This window comes from Pristis pectinata, chromosome 8 (genome assembly GCF_009764475.1).
Source record: "Pristis pectinata isolate sPriPec2 chromosome 8, sPriPec2.1.pri, whole genome shotgun sequence".
In the NCBI taxonomy this organism is placed as follows: domain Eukaryota; kingdom Metazoa; phylum Chordata; class Chondrichthyes; order Rhinopristiformes; family Pristidae; genus Pristis; species Pristis pectinata.
Window position 1 is genome coordinate 24,730,913 of NC_067412.1, and position 17,625 is coordinate 24,748,537.

A 17,625-nucleotide genomic window follows, 5' to 3' on the forward strand; every position below is an offset into this window, starting at 1 on the left:
AGAAAATACTGGATAAATATATGGTGGGGAAAATTTTGCAAGACCACTGAGAAGGGGCCCGGAGAGTGGAACTAGTGAGTTACCCTGGTAGAGAGATAGCAAGGGTGCAATAGGCTGAATGGCCTCCTTCTGTGCTGTAACCAGTCTATGATTCTACATTACTAAGAACAGGGGTGCAGGATTAACCCCTTGAGCCTGCTTTGCCATTCACCAAGTTCAATCTTGGCTCTTTCTCCATAGCCCTCGATACCCTTGTAGTTCATTTGTCTGTCAGTCTTCATATTGACGACATTCAATGACTCCACCTCCACAGCTCTTTATGGTGGAGTCACAACTCTCTGAGAGAAGAAATTCCTCCTCATCTCGGTCTCCTTATTTTCAGTAACTCCTTATTCTGAAACATCGCCCATATCTTTAGACACCCCAGTTAGGGAAACATCTTCACAGTATTCACTCTGTTCATTCCCCTCAGAATCTTATATGTTTCAATAAAATCATCTTTCGTTCTTCTGAACCCTAGTGAGTACAAGCACAACCTGTTCAATCTCCCTTTTTTACATCAACCCTTTCACCCTAGAATCAACCTAGTAAACCTCTCTGCATTTCCTCCAATGCAAGTATATCATGTATAGAGACCAAAACTGCATGCAGAACTCCAGGTGCAGTCTCACCAGCACCTTATCGACTTCTCCAATTTAATACTCCATACCTCTTGCAATAAAAGCCAGCATTCCGTTAGCCTTCCTGATTACGTGCTATACCTGCATGCAAACTTTGCTGTACCTGCGTGCAACCGGTCTTTTATGCACCGGGACAACACCCTCCCACCCCCTCACCCCAGATCCCTTTATACTGGAACGTTCACTTCATTTAAATAATGATTTGCAATTTTATTCTTCTTTCCAAAGTGTAAAACCTCACATTTTCCTGCATTATACTGCCATCTGCCAACTTCTTGTCCACCCACGTAACCTATCTATACCCTTTTGTAGGCTCTTGGTCTTCTCATCACAACTTGGTAAAGCACTCTTCTCTGTATCGTCAGCAAATCTACCTGCAGTACACTCAGTGTACTGTTTTAAATATTAAATTGAAATGTGGATTTGCCACATGGGGATAGAGTGTAGCCGAGATGTTGCTAAACAAAGGTTCTTCCTTGTAGAGAAGAAAAAAGATGGAAAACTTCAGGCTATTCTCCCACATCTTCTGGTTACATGGAATGAAAGACAGAGACTTGCATTTATGTGATACCTTTCAAGACTGCAGGATGTCCCAAAAGACATTACAACCAAAGGTGGACTTTAGAACTGTAAACACTATGTCGTAATCCAGGAAATGTTCCTGCCAGTTTGCATGTACAAGCTTCTATTAACAACCTGTGACAATGACCAAATAATTTGTTTTAGTGACGTTGGTTCAGAAATACTTATCGGCCCAGACACCGGGAAAATCTGCATGGAGGTCTCAGCATTTGTGAAATATGTAAAATGGCTACTAAGCCCTAATTCCAACCTAGGTATGGTTTCTTCTCTTGGATCAAAGGCAATGGTACAGGACTGTAGTACTAAATAAAAATATCTTTAAGTACTACATCATGTATCACTTCTTGGTTACAGCCTATCCAAATTCTAATGAGGAACTAAATTACAGACCAGGCTACTTTGAAACGCATTAAACTGCAAGATAGAAGCAGGAGTGAAATATTTTGTCAGTTTCATCCTTACTATTTCTGATGCATAAAACTAAAATACTATGCGGCAGAAATTGCTGCAATGACAAGTTTACTGGCGAACAATATTAACAGGGCTTTTAGTCTCAGCGTCTACATTATAACCTATTGACACCGCACACTGTTGGGACATCAATGAGAACAATGGTACACTGATTTTAATGTTGTATTCTGGACGTTGTGAATATCATGCACAATGGCTCATCTTGCTGACCACTGAAAGCAGGACATTGAATGAAAGAAATAGGGTTATTTAGAATAAATTAAACACAGAGGCAGAAAGGTGAGAAGAGAGAAATAAAGAACAGATAGGAGAAAGAAAGCCTAAGAATTAAAATCAAGCAGAACTGGAATTTGTCCCACAATGTTTGGGATCTGTTTGGCAGGGTGGGTGGGCAAATACGTACAAGTGTAATTGGCCCAAGAGGCACAGAACCAGTGGCCCCTGCTTTCATTGGAAGTGCCAGAATGATGGAAATTGTAAGATGCAAAATAGATTGCTTTGTGTATAACATCACAAGTATGACAATAAATATACATCCAAAAATAGGAAAACAATTTGGATGTTGGACATAATGTCTTCAGTCACGTCAATTCTTTCACATTGTTTTGAAATAAAGTTTGTATCTTTTATACAGGAATTGGTAGTTAAATAAAGAGCTTGGTCCATCTAGTTCAGTGTCTACTAGTGTGGAAAATACATTGCTGCAAAATAACATTATTGATTAATCACAGCAATTAATCTCTATCAATTGGACAGAGTTGGACACAGAGGATAGAAGGTAGTAGAGGATGGAGGTGAGTGTATGGAAGGTCTATACAAAGCTCTCAAATAAAAAAAAACTGAATAAATTGGGGCAGAGATTACATGGGACAGATGCTTCATTTGCCTTTTCATTTCACTATCAGATAATGAAGGTGGAACATAAACAGTTAATTTCTGAACTTTCAAACAAAAAATGTATCCAAGTCTGCAGCAGGACAGTTCAAAACATTTCAGTATTTCTGCACTACGATTCATAAACTATGGACACGTTCCTTATGGTAGCACGACTGCATTAGGCAATCCTTAAGTGTAGGTTTTTGACATTTTTTATTCATATATGGAATGTAGATATTGTTGCCAAGGCCAGAATCAAATACCATCAGTAACTACCTTTGAGCAGATGGTGGTGACTTTATGAATTAGTATACATCTTATGACAAAAGGAATCTAAAAAAGCGGTGAATTAGGGAATCCCCATATCTTGCAGCAATGAATGACTGATGTTACATTTCCAAGTCAGAACGCATGCAACAAATTTTTAGTTGCATGCAATTAAAGCTACAGAATACGTGTTTGTTTTGTATCGCACCTAAGCCAAAAAATTTCTAAGTGCAATTTATTTTTCTTTTTGCAGCCAAACTTGCAACCTGCTGAAACATCGTTAGTGAAGCCACTATGTGGAGCTGTGTAGGTTCCAACACAACGGTGAATGGTCTGGACCAGCAGTTCTGCTACAACCTTGAACTAGTCCTTTTCGTCCTTTCCATCATTTACCTCATCATCTGCTTCCCTTTTAGCATCTGTTACAACTCCCTGCTGGTCCTAGTCAACCTGTACAACAAACCATCAATGACCATGCCTGATGTTTATTTCGTCAACATAGCAATTGCGGGCCTCATCCTCAGCCTAGTGGCCCTGATCCAGCTGCTGGGCCCAGACAATCCACAGTGGGCCATCTGGAACTTTAACAGAGAAGTCTACATCACCTTGCTTATCTTGTTCAATATCTCAGCTCTGGTCACCATGTATTCCACCACTTTGCTCAGTTTGGACTACTATATTGAGCAAGCTTTGCCAAGAACCTACATGTCCAGCGTCTACAACACCAAACATGTCTGTGGGTTCATCTGGGGTGGGGCTGTGCTGACCAGCTTTTCATCTCTGCTGCTTTATGTGTGCAGTCATGTTCCCAAGATAATCGAGTGCTCAAAAATACAGAATAAAGAGGTGGCAGACACCATCATGGTATTTATCGGTTTCTTTGTGCCAGCTATAGCAGTACTCTATGCCTTAATATTGATTTTTCGAATTCGGAACCAGTCAACGCCTCTAGATCAAGATTCTGCAAGGCTAGATCCTTCTATACACCCGCTGCTAGTGGCCACAGTCTGTACACATCTTGTATTGTGGGCTCCTTATTACATGACACTACTAGTGCACATAACCTTTAAACCAAAAGGATCAGACTTGGTAACCCAATATCAAATCTACTATTTTGTTAAGGGCTTGTCGAAGCTGTTGGCATATTCATGCAGTTTTGTTGTACCATTGCTCTACACTTATATGCACAAGAACTTCACCAGCAAACTGAGGCAACTAGTCAGAAGCCTGGACTGTCAGACTGAAGGTTGTTCGGACCAACACTCAGAAGGGCAGCAACAAGTTTTTTGAGCTTAAGTTTCTTCAAATGTATGGATGGTGCATGGCTTCACAAATCAAGGCCAAACAAAAAATGTACACCCTGCTACCAAGAGCAGTAACCCTGCTAACTGACCTTAGCTATTTCATAGGTCTTGTAGACTAAAGAGATCCAAAATCATTCCATGGTAGAATATCACACTGGCTTTTATTAACCAATTCTTTAAACTCATTGCTGAGCTCAGCAATGGAATATATTGTTAGGAGTTTCTTGACATCGGAAGTTATGTCAACAGTAAATGAATACATTTGCATGCAAGCAATGAAAACAGACCTTCAAAAGATTTGGAATTGAAGCTATTTTTTGGGTGAGTAACAAATTAAAATTATTGCAGGCAGTATTTGAATCCAGATCTAGTCTGCATGCTTCAAAGCTACAGCAACAGCTGAAAAGTCACAGAGGCCAAGGATGTTTCCATGATAAACTAATCAGATAGTGCAAGCTGTGAAGTCTATCCTCTGTTTTGAATGTTACTCAACAAAAACCGACCAAATGAATTGTCTCTTTATGTGCTTGGAAGGACATTGCAGCAAATTTGAAAATACAAAAATTACCCAGCACACTTGATTATTTCCAAGGCCGCTGGCTTTTTAAATTGTTGGGAGAACTTTAACTTGTTTTGACATATAAAAGACTGGTCACTATTGGCAAAGGGGTAAATGTGAGCCTGCATAGATGTCTCCTAACCAACAATATCCTTGTAAGCTGTGGTCAGCTTCACAAGCAGACAGCATTATCACCTCTAACTGCTTGTATTTTATCTGTTAAAATGTGTAGCATCATTAACTAATTTGTGTCACAATTTTGATTTTATAGATCTATAAATAATTGCACAATTCCTGGATCAAACACAACAGTATAAAATAGTCCCATGCTATTTATTGTCTTCACTTTGTAAATAAATAAAGATATATCTGAGAAATTAAAGCTTATCATTGCTTTGGTTATTAAGATATTGTTTACATCACTACCTTCTTCCCCTCTGCTATCAGATTTCTGAACAGTCCATGAACACTTATTATTTTATTTTGCACAATTTATTTATTTTTGTAACTTATAGTAATTTTATAACTTTGCACTGTACTGCCGCAGAACAACAAATTTCCCGTCATTTAAGTCAGTGATAATAAATCTGATTCTGATTCTATTTGAGACTACACAGCTACACAGATTGAAAATATTTCTTGAATATTTCTATTTTATCACAACATAGGTCACTTAGCCCATCAAATCTGTGCCAGCTCTCAGAGCATTCCCATCATTCCCATTCCCATTGATTTCCCTGTAAACCTATTCTCTTCCCTCTGATTCTCCTGCCACCAATCAAGAAATTCATGGTGGCCAATTAACCTACCAACAGCGCGTCTTCAGGATGTGGAAGGAAACTGGAGCTTCTGGAGCAAATCCACACAGTGATGGAGAATGTGCAAACTCCACACTGATAGCGCCCAGATCACCAAAGTCATGTGGCAAAAGCGTTAACTGCTGCACCTTTGTGCCTAATATGGGAAGCACAGCGACATAGCTAGTACCGCCATTGCCTCACAGTGCCAGAGACCCAGGTTCAATCCTAACGTTGGGTGCAGTCAGTGTGCAGATTGCATGCTCTCCCTGTCACTGCAGCGATTTCCCCTAGTGCTCTGGTTTCTGCCCATATCCCAAAGATCTGCAAGACTAATGACCACATGAACATCAGCTCCATGTCAAACAGCTCAAAATGCTCTCCGTTAATTTACAAAAGGAATCGTAACAAATAGGAGCAGGTGTAGGCCATTGAGCCTTCAAGCCCGCTCCGCTATGCAATATGATCATAGCTGATCATCTAAATTCTGTACCCTGTTCCTGCTTTCTCCCTATATTCCCTGGTGTCTTTAGCATTTATAAGGATATCTAACTCCTTCTTGAATATATTTAATGAATTGGCCTCAACTGCCCTCTATGGTAGAGGATTCCACAGGTTCACTGCTCGGAGTAAAGAAGTTTTTCCTCATCTCATTTCTAAATTGTTTACCCATTTCCTTAGGCTGTGACCCCAGTTCTGTACTCTCCCACCATCAGGAACATCATTCCTGGATCTAGACTGTGCAGTCCCATCAATATTTTATCAGTGTCAGTAGGTCCCCTCTCATTCTTCTCAACTCTAGCGATAGAAGCCTAATTGTCCCAGTCTCTGTACATCCATCCAGTCATCCTAGGAGTCATCCTGGTGAGCCTTCACTGCACTTCCTCCATGGACAGAACACCCTTCCTCAGATAAGAAGATCAAAACAGCACACAGCACCAAGACCCCGTACAATTGCAGTAAGACATCCCTGCTCCTGTACTCAAATCCTCTTACTACGAAGACCAACATACCATTTGCCTTCTTAACTGCCTGCTGCACCTTGATGCTTACTTTCATTGACTGGTGCATAAGGACACCTCCCCCTTTCCTAATCTAATCTGTTGCTGTTCAGATAATAATCTGCCTGCCTGTTTTTGCCACTAAAGTGGATAACCTCACATTTATCCATATTACACAGTCCAAATCACACCAGAGCCTCTCTATATCCTGCTCACTTCCAGCCAGCTTTGTGTTATCCATAAACCTGGAGATATTACATTGAACTTCTTCATTTACATCTTGAATACCTGTAGCCCAGCACGGCAACCTCCGTAGCCCACTGGTCATTCATGCCATTTGGAAAATGACCAATTTAGTACTACCTTTTGTTTCTTGTCTGCCAACCAGTTCTCTATTCATGCCATCAGCTTACCCCCAATCCTACGTGATTGAATTTTGCGTACTAACCTCTTACACGGGACCTTGTCAAAAGCTTTCTGAGTGTCCAAAAGCACCACATGTACTGGTTCCCTCCCACCCACTCTAATAGGTATGTCTGCAAAAAAGCCATTAAATTTGCCTAGCATGATTTCCTTTTCATAAATCCATGCTGACATTCCTATCATCATTCTCCAAATGATCTGCTATTATATCTTTATTAAGGAACTCTAGCATTTCCCCACTCCAAATGTCAAGCTAACTGGCCTATAATTCCTATTTTCTCTCCTTCCTTTATTAAACAGTGGGGTTATATTAGCCACTTTCCAATCTGTAAAAACTGATCCAGAGCATAAAGGGTGTTAGAAAATGGCCACCAATGCATCTACTGTTTCTGGGGCCAATGCTTTTGGTACCCTGGATGCAAATTATCAGGTCCTGAGGATCTATCAGCCTTCAATCCCAACCATTTCTTGATACTGATTTTCTTCAGTTCCTCCATCTCATAGAATATAGAAAACCTACAGCACAATTCAGTCCCTTTGGCCCACAAAGCTGTGCTGAACATGTCCCTACCTCAGAAGTTACTAGGCTTACCCATAGCCCTCTGTTTTTCTCAGCTCTATGTACCTATCCAAAAGTTTCTTAAAAGACCCTATCGTTTCCGTTTCCACCACCGTTGCCAGCAGCCCATTCCACGCACTCACCACTCTCGGAGTAAAAAACTTACCCCTGACATCTCCTCTATACCTACTCCCCAGCACCTTAAACCTATGTCCTCTTGTGGCAACCATCTCAGCCCTGGGGAAAAGCCTCTGACTATCTACCCGATCAAAGCCTCTCATCATCTTATAAACCTCTATCAGGTCCTCCCTCATCCTCCGTTGCTCCAAGGAGAAAAGGCTGAGTTCCCTCAACCTGCTTTCATAAGGCATGCTCCGCATTCCAGGCAGCATCCTTGTAAATCTCCTCTGCACCCTTTCTATGGCTTCCACATCCTTCCTGTAGTGAGGTGACCAGAACTGAGCACAGTACTCCAAGTGGGGTCTTACCAGGGACTTATATAGCTGTAGCAATACCTCTCGGCTCCTAAATTCGATTCCCCGATTGATGAAGGACAATACACCATATGCCTTCTTAACCACAGAGTCAACCTGTGCAGCTGCTTTGAGCGTCCTATGGACTCGGACCCCAAGATCTCTCTGATCCTCCACACTGCCAAGAGTCCTACCATTAATACTATAATCTGTCATCATATTTGACCTATCAAAATGAACCACTTCACACTTATCTGGGTTGAACTGCATCTGCCACTTCTCAGCCCAACTTTGCATCCTATCCATGTCCTACTGTAACCTCTGACAGCCCTCTATACTATCCACTACACATCCAACCTTTGTGTCATCCGCAAACTTACTAACCCATCCCTCCACTTCCTCATCCAGGTCATTTATAAAAATCACAAAGAGTAAGGGTCCCAGAACAGATCCCTGAGGTACACCACTGGTCACCGACCTCCAAGCAGAATATGACCCTTCCATAACCACTCTTTGCCTTCTGTGGGGCAGCCAGTTCTGGATCCACATTGGAACGTCCCCTTGGATCCCATGCCTCCTTACTTTCTCAATAAGCCTTGCATAGGATACCTTATCAAATGCCTTGCTGAAATCCATATACACTACATCTACTGTTCTCCCTTCATCGATGTGTTTAGTCACATCCTCAAAAAATTCAATCAGGCTCGTAAGGCAGGACCTGCCCTTGACAAAGCCATGCTGACTATTCCTAATCATATTATACCTCTCCAAATGTTCATAAATCCTGCCTCTCAGGATCTTCTCCATCAGCTTAGCAACCACTGAGGTAAGACTCACCGGTCTATAATTTCCTGGGCTATCTCTACTCCCTTTCTTGAATAAGGGAACAACATCTGTAACCCTCCCAATCTTCTGGGACCTCTCTCGTCTCCATCGATGGTGCAAAGATCATCGTCAGAGGCTCCGCAATCTCTTCCCTCGCCTCCCACAGCAGCCTGGGGTACATCTCATCCCGTCCCAGCGACTTATCCAACTTGATGCTTTCCAAAAGTTCTAGCACCTCCTCTTTCCTAATATCCACATGCTCAAGCTTTTCAGCCTGCTGCAAGTCCTCACTACAATCACCCAGATCTTTTTCGGTAGTGAATACTGATGCAAAGTATTCATTAAGTACCTCTGCTATTTCTTCAGGATCCATACACACTTTCCCACTGCTGCACTTTATAGGCCCTATTTTCTTGCACCTTATCCTCTTGCTCTTCACATACTTGTAGAATGCCCTGGGGTTTTCCTTAATCCTGCCCGCCAAGGCCTTCTCACGTCCCCTTCTGGCTTTCCTAACTTCCTTCTTAAGCTTCCTCCTGTTAGCCTTATATTCTTCCAGATCTCTAACGTTACCTAGCTCTCTGTACCTTTTGTAAGATTTCCTTTTCTTTTCGACTAGATTTATTATAGCCTTTGTACACCACGGTTCCTGTATCCTCTCTTGACTCCCCTGTCTCATTGGAACATGCCTATGCAGAACTCCACCCAAATATCCCCTGAATATTTGCCACATTTCTTCTGTACTTTTCCCTGAGAACATCTGTTCCCAATTTAAGCTTCCAAGTTCCTGCCTGAGAGCCTCATAATTCCCTTTACTCCAAGTAAACACCTTTCTAGTCCGTCTGTTCCTATCTCTCTCCAATGCTATCATAAAGGAGATAGAATTATGATCACTATCTCCAAAATGCTCTCCCATTGAGAGATCTGACACCTGACCAGGTTCATTTCCCAACACCAAATCAAGCACAGTCTCTCCTCTTTTGGCTTATCTATATATTGTGTCAAGAATCCTTCCTGAACACACTTAACAAACTCCACACCATCTACACCCCTCACTGTATGGAGATGCCAATTGATGTTTGGGAAATTAAAATTTCCCATCACAACAACTCTGTTATTATCACATCTTTCTAGGATCTGCTTCCCTATCTGCTCCTCGATATCCCTGTTATTATTGGGCGGCCTATAATAAACACCCAGTAAAGTTATTGACCCCTTCCTGTTCCTAACCTCCACCCACAGAGACTCCGTAGACAGTCCCTCCATGACATCCACCTTTTCTGCAGCCGTGACACTATCTCTGATCGACAGTGCCACTCCCCCACCTCTTTTGCCTCCCTCCCTGTCCTTTGTGAAACATCTAAAACCCGGCACTTGAAGTAACCATTCCAGTCCCTGAGCCATCCAAGTCGCTGTAATGGCCACCACATCATAGCTCCAAGTATTTATCCAAGCTCTAAGCTCATCCGCCTTGTTCATAATACTCCTTGCATTAAAATAGACACACCTCAAACCGGTCTGAGCACGTCCCTTCTCTGTCACCTGCCTATCCTCCCTCTCGTACCTACTATTAGCTTTCTCTGTTTGAGAGCCAAACAGCTCTTCCCCAGTCTCTCCAGTTCAGATCCCACCCCGCAACAGTTCTAGTTTAAACTTCCCCAGTAGCCTTAGCAAACCTCCCCGCCAGGATATTGGTCCCCCTGGGATTCAAGTGCAACCCGTCCTCTTTGAACAGGTCATACCTGCCCCAAAAGAGGCCCCAATGATCCAGAAATCTGAATCCCTGCTCCTTACTCCAATCCCTCAGCCACGCATTTAACCTCCACCTCATTCTATTCCTATACCCACTGTCACGTGGCACAGGCAGTAATCCTGAAATTACTTCCTTTGAGGTCCTGCTTCTCAACTTCCTTCCTAACTCCCTATAGTCTTTTTTCAGGACTTCATCCCTCTTCCTACCTATGTCATTGGTACCAATATTACCACGACCTCTGGCTGTTCTCCCTCCCCCTGCATATCTTGGACGCGATCTGAAACATCCCGGACCCTGGCACCTGGGAGGCAAACTACTTTCTGAGTTTCTTTCCTGCATCCACAGAATCGCCTGTCTGCCCACCTAACTATACAGTCCCCTATCATTACTGCCCTCCTCTCTCCTTCCCTACCCTTCTGAGCCACAGGGCCTGACACTGCCACTGTTGCTTCCCCCAGGTAGGCTGTCTCCCCCAACAGTACTCAAGCAGGAGTACTTATTGTCAAGGGGTACAGCCCCAGGGATACTCTCTAGTACCTGACTCTTCCCCTTCCCCCTCCTGACTGTGACCCACTTGCCTGACTCCCATGGACCCAGTGTGACCACCTGCCTATAACTCCTATCACCTCCTCATTCTCCCTGACCAGACGAAGGTCATCGCACTTCATCTCCAGTTCCCTAACACAGTCCCTGAGGAGCTGCAGCTTGACACACTGGGTGCAGATGTAGCCTTCTCGGAGGCAGGGAGACTCCGGGAACTCCCACATCTGACACCGAGTACAGACAACCGCATTCATACTACATCCTTTCCTCGCCCCTTTAGCGCCTAAGACCTTTGAGCCAAAGCCCAATCACTCTGCTCGCCCTCACTCTGCTACCCGCTCCGACGCTGCCCGCTGGATATGGCCGTTTGCTTTTTAAACTGCCCGCGCGTTACCTGCTGATGCCACGCACCTGCACAGTCCTGCCCCATTATCCCCGATGAGAATTATTTAAAAAAAACTTAGCTGTTCCGAAGTCCCGAAGCCTGCTGAAATGAAACGAACGAAATCTCATTGGACAATGGGCTCCCAATCATTTTTGGGAGGTGATGGTGTTATCCTTTGTGAAATCAGAACCAAAGTAATTGTTCAAATTATCTGCCATTTCTTTGTTCCCCATTATAAATTCTCCCGTTTCTGAATATAAGAGGCCTTCACCTGCCCTCAATAACCTTTTCCTTACTATATCTTTGGAAGCCTTTACAATTTTTATGTTCCCTTCAAGCTTACTCTCATTCCCTATTTCCCCCCTCTTAATTGCTCCTTTTTCCCTCCTTTGCCGAGTTCTTAACTGCTCCCAGTTCTAAGAGTTGCTGCTTTTTCGGTCCAATTTAGGCCTCCTTGAATTTTATATAAACACTAACTTCCCTTGTTAGTCATGGTTGCACCACCTTTCCTGCTTTGAAGCATTGTTTCATCTCCCAAATGGACCAGTTTTTGTACTCACTGTCACATTCTGCTGAATTTCTAGTTACAACCTCAGTTACTGATTTAGCCACCCTGACAGAATATGAAGCAACTATTGATTACATATCACAGTTTCATAGTGTAAATTGCATCTCAATGAGTCAACATGAAGAGGACTGCCTCTCATTTAACACAAGCAAGATCTGACTGGCCAATCACCATCTTCCCAAATAGGCCCTGACCACCAGCCCAGCCTTTGGAACTGGTGTGGATTACAAACCTGGCCCATTCTGGCAAAGCTATGGACCACTGACTGAGCTGTTTTATTTCCTTCTTCCTTCCACTGCCCCTACCCCCCTAACTCCAGGCTTATGAGAGGAAAACTGTTGCCCCAAATACCCACAGTACCCACAGCAGCTGTGATCATAGCAGACCAATGATTAGACAAAAGGATCCCTGGTGTCAATGGAATATTAGAGGAAAACTTCCCCTTACTCATTGCTTCTTATGACCTTTCATTCTTATGGAAATTCAGAAATAAGTGAAATTGGGGGTCATGGACGTATGATAACCAAAAATATCTCCTACAGAATGGTAACACATTTTACAGAGTTACCAGGCAGCCAAAAATGAAATGAGAACCAGTGCAGTTTTGCCCCACATTAAAGGGCAATAGATTAAACAAATCCTTCGTGCCTGCCAGATCTTTGCTAATAATGGTATGAACTAAAAGGAAAAGGACTCAAAAATCCCACTGATCAAAGGATGGTATCAATGTTTGTCTTAAGGCACCTCATTATATGAAAATTCCATTAAATAGTAAGCTGCCCGCCGGTTTCCTGGAAGATGTGTAGATCATTTGGCAGTTCCAAACAGGAATCAACATATAAGTGCACGCTGAAAAGTTTTTCCTTTTTTTTGCCATAACTGTAATAACACAGCCAATCCTGCCCTAACTAGTTGGCCAGGGCATGCTCCTTTAATAAAGCCCTGTTTTGGAGCTAAAATTGTTCTTTCAAAAACGTCCAATGGCATTAGTGGAATTCTTTTCCAGCACTAACACTTCACACTTTTTATCCCAAACAATTTGCTTTAAAAGCTTGTTCCTTCCAGTCATGAGCTGGTTTGTACTGCATATGTACGATGGTGGAAGTGGAGGGTGGGAAACACGGAGATCAGATAAGAGAGAGAAAGGACAGAGAGAAAGCTTTAAGGTCAGAAGTGACAACAACAAATTGAATTTATGAACTACCACAATGTAGATCCCAAGATGCTTCCCAGGAGTGTAAATGAGGCAAAGGAAGGGACATCAGGGGAAATAAATGGAAGTGCTCAAAGAAATAGGTATTACAGCAAGTCTGAAAGAGTACAGAGGCACTTCCAGATGTCGGGGCCTAGGCAGCTGAAGGTATGGCTGCTAGTGGCAGGGCACAGTAACCCAAGGATATGCTGGAGAGCAGGTTCGGAGCAACATAAAATTTACACAAGGATGTGGGGCTGCAAGAGGTGAGGTTACAAACTGAGTGGTGCAACGCCCTCAACAATTTAGATCAAGACTTTGCTGAGTTCAAGCTGGTTTAGAAAACAATGTTCGCCTCTCATTAATTGGTCTAGAATTTCTTCAATTTGTAATTAAAGGAGTTGATCCCTTTATTCAACAGGAGCCGTCACCCCATCTATAACCTCAATTGTCTGACTGATACAATTATGAGGCCTACAACAGTAGCCAGGGAAACAATTACACTGCAATCTGTTCATCAGGCTCCTATTTAACAGATGGGCTTGTCCACCGACAATATGACAGAACTTTACTTAGCAAGCTATAAAACTGTCAATGTTAATAATCCTTTCCATCTGTAACCCTGTGGTTACTTTGCAGCCAAGTGGACATTATAATCTCTCCGAGAGCAGCAACACCCTGAACAGGCAGAATCCTATGTATACATCACCCCTATGTGTCAGTACCCACCTACCCCGCCCCCTGATTTTAGGAAAGCACCTTTCTTGATTAACCCCCAGTATCTTTTGACAAACTGTTCTCTATGTGAATGAGAGTTGCTCGCTTTGCAAACGGTACATATTGTCCAGAGCATAAGATTTGAAAAGCTTGCTGACAAAGTTTGAAACATGCAGCTTTACATGCAGTTTGTGGATATCGGCAGAGATAGCAAGAAAGGCAGGCCCTCACTGTGTGGGAGAGAACTGTGTGGCAGAAGTGAAGAGGAATGATTAGTAAGTTTGCAGGTGATATGACAATTGGTGGTATGGTTGATAATGATGGGGACAATCTTAGGCTACAGGACAACATTGATCATTTGTCAAGATGGGCGGAGCAATGGCTTAGCAAGGGTAAATGGTTGAGTCTTAGGGTGTATTGAGGAACTTCAATGTACACATCCAAGCTGGTAGTGCAGGCAAATAAGGTGGTGAAGAAGACGTAAGGGACAAGCTCCGTCTCTACTTCCTCCCTCCCCTCCACCCCTACCCCAGCTCCATCTACCCTTTTTTTCCCTATCTGTTTCCATATATCACCCACCAGCCTGCCTCTAAACTCCCCTTCCTTCACCTGGCTGCATCTGCCCATCACCCCCACCTGATCTGGTTCCACCTATCACCTACCAGTCCCCGGCTCACCTCTGCCTCTCACCTCTTTATACTGGCTATCTCCCCTCTACACTCTCAGTCCTAATGCAGGGTCTCAGCCTGAAATATTGATCATTCCTTTGCCTTCAAGGATGCTGCTCGACTCACTGAGTTCCTCCAGCAGTTCATTCGTTGCTTCAGGTTCTAGCACCCGCAGTTTCTTGTGTCTCCACAATATATTGGTGTTACAGCATTTTCAGAGAGATTTAGGCTCACTCTCCAGTTCAGAATCTCCTTCTCCTCAACAGAAAGTCTTGTATTTGTTAAATATCCATAAATTCAGGCTGAAAACACTGCACGAGTACAGATGGGAGAAATGAAAAGAGGAAAGTGCTGATGAGGACTGGGTCAAGCAGGGTGGGAGTGGCTCATGTGCAGCATAAAGCCAGCTCAGGTCAGTTGAGCTGAACTTTCTCTTTGTAGGTAAAACTGTGCAATACATGAGATGCATTGCATATTATTACACTAAATCAAGTTAAGGCTGTGAATGGCATTTGTAACATGGAAATCTGAGCAAGATCTCAATGGAAATTTTATTTTAATAAATTTGATATGATTTACTTGTTCACAAATACTGAATTGACAGCTGAATCTTATACTTTCCTCAATTCTTTACGTGATAGGCAACACATTGCATCCCTGCACATGTATTGTAAATTTAAAAACCCCTTGATTAAAAAAAATTCGAATGTTTTAAATTTACAATACATTTTCAAGTACAATTTTCTGAAATTTATTTTCTCCTTGTACTATGTTTCTCAGTGCTATGTTGTTGAAGATTGATCTTTCTCAAAATGGGCTGTGATGGAATGGGTTTTCCTTAGTGAATTGTGCTCGAAGGGAAATCAGAAAAGGCACTCAGGTCAAAGAGTGCCTGCACATGGCACCCGTTTTGTCACATTGAATGAGTGCAAAATGACAGCAATTCTTGTGGAATGCTTGTTTAGAAAATGGGTCAACTTGTTCAAATTCAGACCAGTTGCTGGTAACTGCCGGCTGAAGTGAGTCTTCAGAGGACTGCATTATGAAGCAACATGATTTAAACAGAGTATCCACAAACTTCTGGAGTCTGCTATACAGCATTCTGGAGGCTGGTTCTGAACCCCATCTCTATTGCACCCTGTACCAAGGAGAACATGTCTAGTTTCTCCCATCTACGTATACAATCAAAGTGCCTCATCCCCAGCATCATTTTAGAGAATCCAGAATTTAGGACCTGCTTAGCATAGGTGCTTCAACATGCTGTTTGAAGTGGAGCTGGATGCAGATCAAGCTCTGAAGGCAGGGGGAGCCTTTGGAAGGATGGTTAGAAGGTGCATGTCTACAGACATCAAACCCGCAGACCATACAGACAGCCACAATCCTAGCTCAACCACAACCCCACCACCACCCCCCCCCCCCCCCCCCCCCAGAGCGGCAAGGTCACCGGAGGCTACAGTTTTCCAAGTTACCAGTGCTTTAGGTGTGTAGCTGTCTGTGCTCTTACTCTAGCCACGAGCCTATGCTGCTGTGCATGTTGAGGTCAATGTCACCGTTGAACTTCTTATAATCTAGATCATTTTTACAGGTTTGGACAGGCTGGATGTAGGGAGAATGTTTCCCCGGCTGAGGAGTCTAGGAGTCTAGAACCATGGATCTCCATCTCAGAATAAGGGGTGGACCACTTCAGACTGAGATGAGAAATTTCTTCCCTAAGGGGGTGCTGAAGTGTTAGAACTCTACTCCAGAGGGACGACGAAGCTCAGTCATTTGGTTCATTACAAAACAGAGATGATGGATTTCTGGATATTGAGGTAATCAAGGTGTATTAGGATAGTGCAGGAAAGTGACACTGAGATCAAAGATCAGCCACGATTAATAGCAGAGCAGGTTCAAAGGGTCAAGAGACTTGGTCCTGTTCCTAATCCTTGTATTCTTGTGTTCACATTCCAAGCAGTGGTAACTGAACCATACTGTAAGGTGCAGTTTGAACTTCACAACAACATCAGGGATGTCACTGAGACTCTCTACTCAAAAAGGAAATCTATCTACTTTTCCTTCAGCTGAACCCCATCAGGGTGAGCAGCCACAATGACATTCCAGCATTGCAGTCTTCCTGACGGTTTAGGGGTGATAGGTGGGATTTGTGTTTCCTCAGGCTCTCCTTCAGAAAGTAAAGCTGTTCAAGAACCTCAAGGACCAATACCCCCTGAATAGGGATGCCATTTTCAGCCACGGGAAGCATTTTCTCATGACCAATACAGATGAAATTTATTTCTGAGAAATAGAAAGTGTTACATTCTAGTAAAAAATACAAGAAGAGGCCATGTAAATTAGAGTACATAATTCTAAAATGAGTACAAGAACAGAGAAAGATCTGAGATGCTTATGTTCATTGAAAGTGACAGTGCAGGCCAAGAGAGTGGTTAAAAAAGCATTCGGGATCCTAGGCTTTTTATAATTAGAGTTGCAGAGTGCAAGAGCAAGGAAGTCATGGTGAACTTTTAAAAAAAACACTGGTCAATACTGTAATATTATGACCAGTATTGGGTGCCACTCTTTTGGAAAGATGAAAAGACTTAATAGAGGGGGCAGAGGAGATATGCTAAAATGATTCCAGAGACAAGGGACTTCGGTTACGTGAATAGAGAAGCATCTGTCCTGGGCCTAACATATTGATGCAATCGTGAAGAAGGCACACCAGCGGCTCCACTTCGTTAGAAGTTTGAGGAGATTTGGTGTGTCACCATAAATGTGCAAATTACTATAGATGTACGGTGGAGAACATTCTGACTGGTTGCATCACAGCCTGGTATGGGGACTCCAATGCACAGGATCGCAAGAGGCTGCAGAGGGTTGTAGACTCACCACCGAGGACATCTTCAAGAGGCGGTGCCTCAAGAAGGTGGCATCCATAATTAAGGACCTTCACCATCCGGGACATGCCCTCTTCTCGTTACTACCATCAGGGAGGAGGTACAGGAG

General features: G+C 43.1%; 2 protein-coding genes across 9 annotated transcripts in view; one reads left to right on the forward strand and one right to left on the reverse strand.

Annotated features, from left to right (window-relative positions):
- Positions 1-5,139, forward strand: part of gpr146 (G protein-coupled receptor 146) — an 80,654-nt gene extending 75,515 nt beyond the window's left edge. For 4 of the 6 annotated variants that reach the window (XM_052020961.1, XM_052020963.1, XM_052020959.1 and 1 more), the window contains one exon: positions 3,130-5,107. In XM_052020961.1, the coding sequence (XP_051876921.1) occupies positions 3,171-4,166 (996 nt within the window). In that variant the 5' untranslated portion in view covers positions 3,130-3,170 and the 3' untranslated portion in view covers positions 4,167-5,107. Of the gene's footprint in view, positions 1-3,129 lie in introns of all 6 variants that reach the window. The other 2 variants (XM_052020960.1, XM_052020962.1) reach the window with 2 other exon arrangements.
- Positions 1-17,625, reverse strand: part of LOC127573099 (uncharacterized protein C7orf50) — a 281,007-nt gene that overhangs the window by 96,974 nt on the left and 166,408 nt on the right. The window lies entirely within an intron of this gene.